Below are 1022 nucleotides of genomic sequence, written 5' to 3'. Positions count from 1 at the left end.
CATCTGTCTGTGCACTCCCCCTACACTTGGATACACACCTACCCGTGTGTCCACGCATGTGTCCCATTCTTCCTCCCCCCACCTCCAGAGCTCAGGGGGTTCTGGGGCTCTACTGGGAGACTGTGGGGGCACATGTCCAGCTGGACACACGGACAGGAGCACATTTTGGGGTTCCAGCCCCTTCTCTCTGCAGACCCCTCCCTCAGTAGTCCCCCCCTCCTGGCCAGGTATGTATGTATGTATGTATGTACCCCCCCCCATTAGGGGACATGCAGCACCCCCAGCCCTAGCAATGCAGGGGACAAGGCTGGAGTCAGCATTGCACCCCCCAAGTCTCCAGGGTGTGTGTCTGTGTGTGTGCAAACCCTAAATCAGCTTTTCTTTACCAATATCATCTCGATCTCTATGTTCCAGGGACTGTGTCCTTGTCAGTGAGTAAACACTTATCTCAGTTCCGCCCCCTAGGGGGTCCATCACCTGGGGGAGCCACAGTGTTTCTCCTTTCCCCAAGCATCAGCATTAGAAAATATTGCAATTTATTCCATCTCTTTCCTTCCAGAAATACACTTTTTACACCATTTCCAAGCTGTCTTTTAAATAAAGGCGCAGGGGTCACTCGGGCTGGGGCTGAGGATCAGCGGGGGCAGCAGGGTGCTCGGGAGGGCCATCCCGGGTCCGGAAGAGGAGCTCTCCGGCGGGAATGACCTGCTCTGCCTGCCAGGCCGCAGTGCCGTAGGGCTGGTAAAAGTCCGTGTCGGCCTGGAACATGACGAGGGCTTGGGCTGTGTGGATGCGCACGTGCTGCGCCAGGCTGCTGGCATCCAGGAACTTCTCCCCACAAGAATCGCAGGCATAAAGGATCTGAGTGTTGGGATCTGTGAGGGGAAACAAAAAAAAAAAAGGGGGGGAGACGCTGGCAAGGCAGAGGGAGCACTGATCCCTCCCCACTCCTGGTATTCCCAGTCTCACCTGCCTCCTGCACCTGCTTCACAGCTTTGGTGATCTCGGCTTTAAGTGCTTCA

The 1022-nt window shown here is 56.1% G+C and overlaps 1 protein-coding gene across 1 annotated transcript in view; it reads right to left on the bottom strand.

Annotated features, from left to right (window-relative positions):
- Positions 1–612: 612 nt before the first annotated feature.
- Positions 613–1022, bottom strand: part of ZBTB17 (zinc finger and BTB domain containing 17) — a 5763-nt gene continuing 5353 nt past the window's right edge. The window contains exons 13-14 of the mRNA XM_009084461.1: positions 970–1017; positions 613–875 (exon numbers count right to left, since the gene is read on the bottom strand). Of these exons, the coding sequence (XP_009082709.1) occupies positions 613–875; positions 970–1017 (311 nt within the window). The remainder of the gene's footprint in view (positions 876–969; positions 1018–1022) is intronic.

The sequence above is a fragment of the Acanthisitta chloris genome, unplaced genomic scaffold, assembly GCF_000695815.1.
Source record: "Acanthisitta chloris isolate BGI_N310 unplaced genomic scaffold, ASM69581v1 scaffold21151, whole genome shotgun sequence".
NCBI lineage: Eukaryota > Metazoa > Chordata > Aves > Passeriformes > Acanthisittidae > Acanthisitta > Acanthisitta chloris.
The sequence above is the reverse complement of the archived record's forward strand: the minus strand, read 5'-3'. Positions and strand labels throughout refer to the sequence as shown.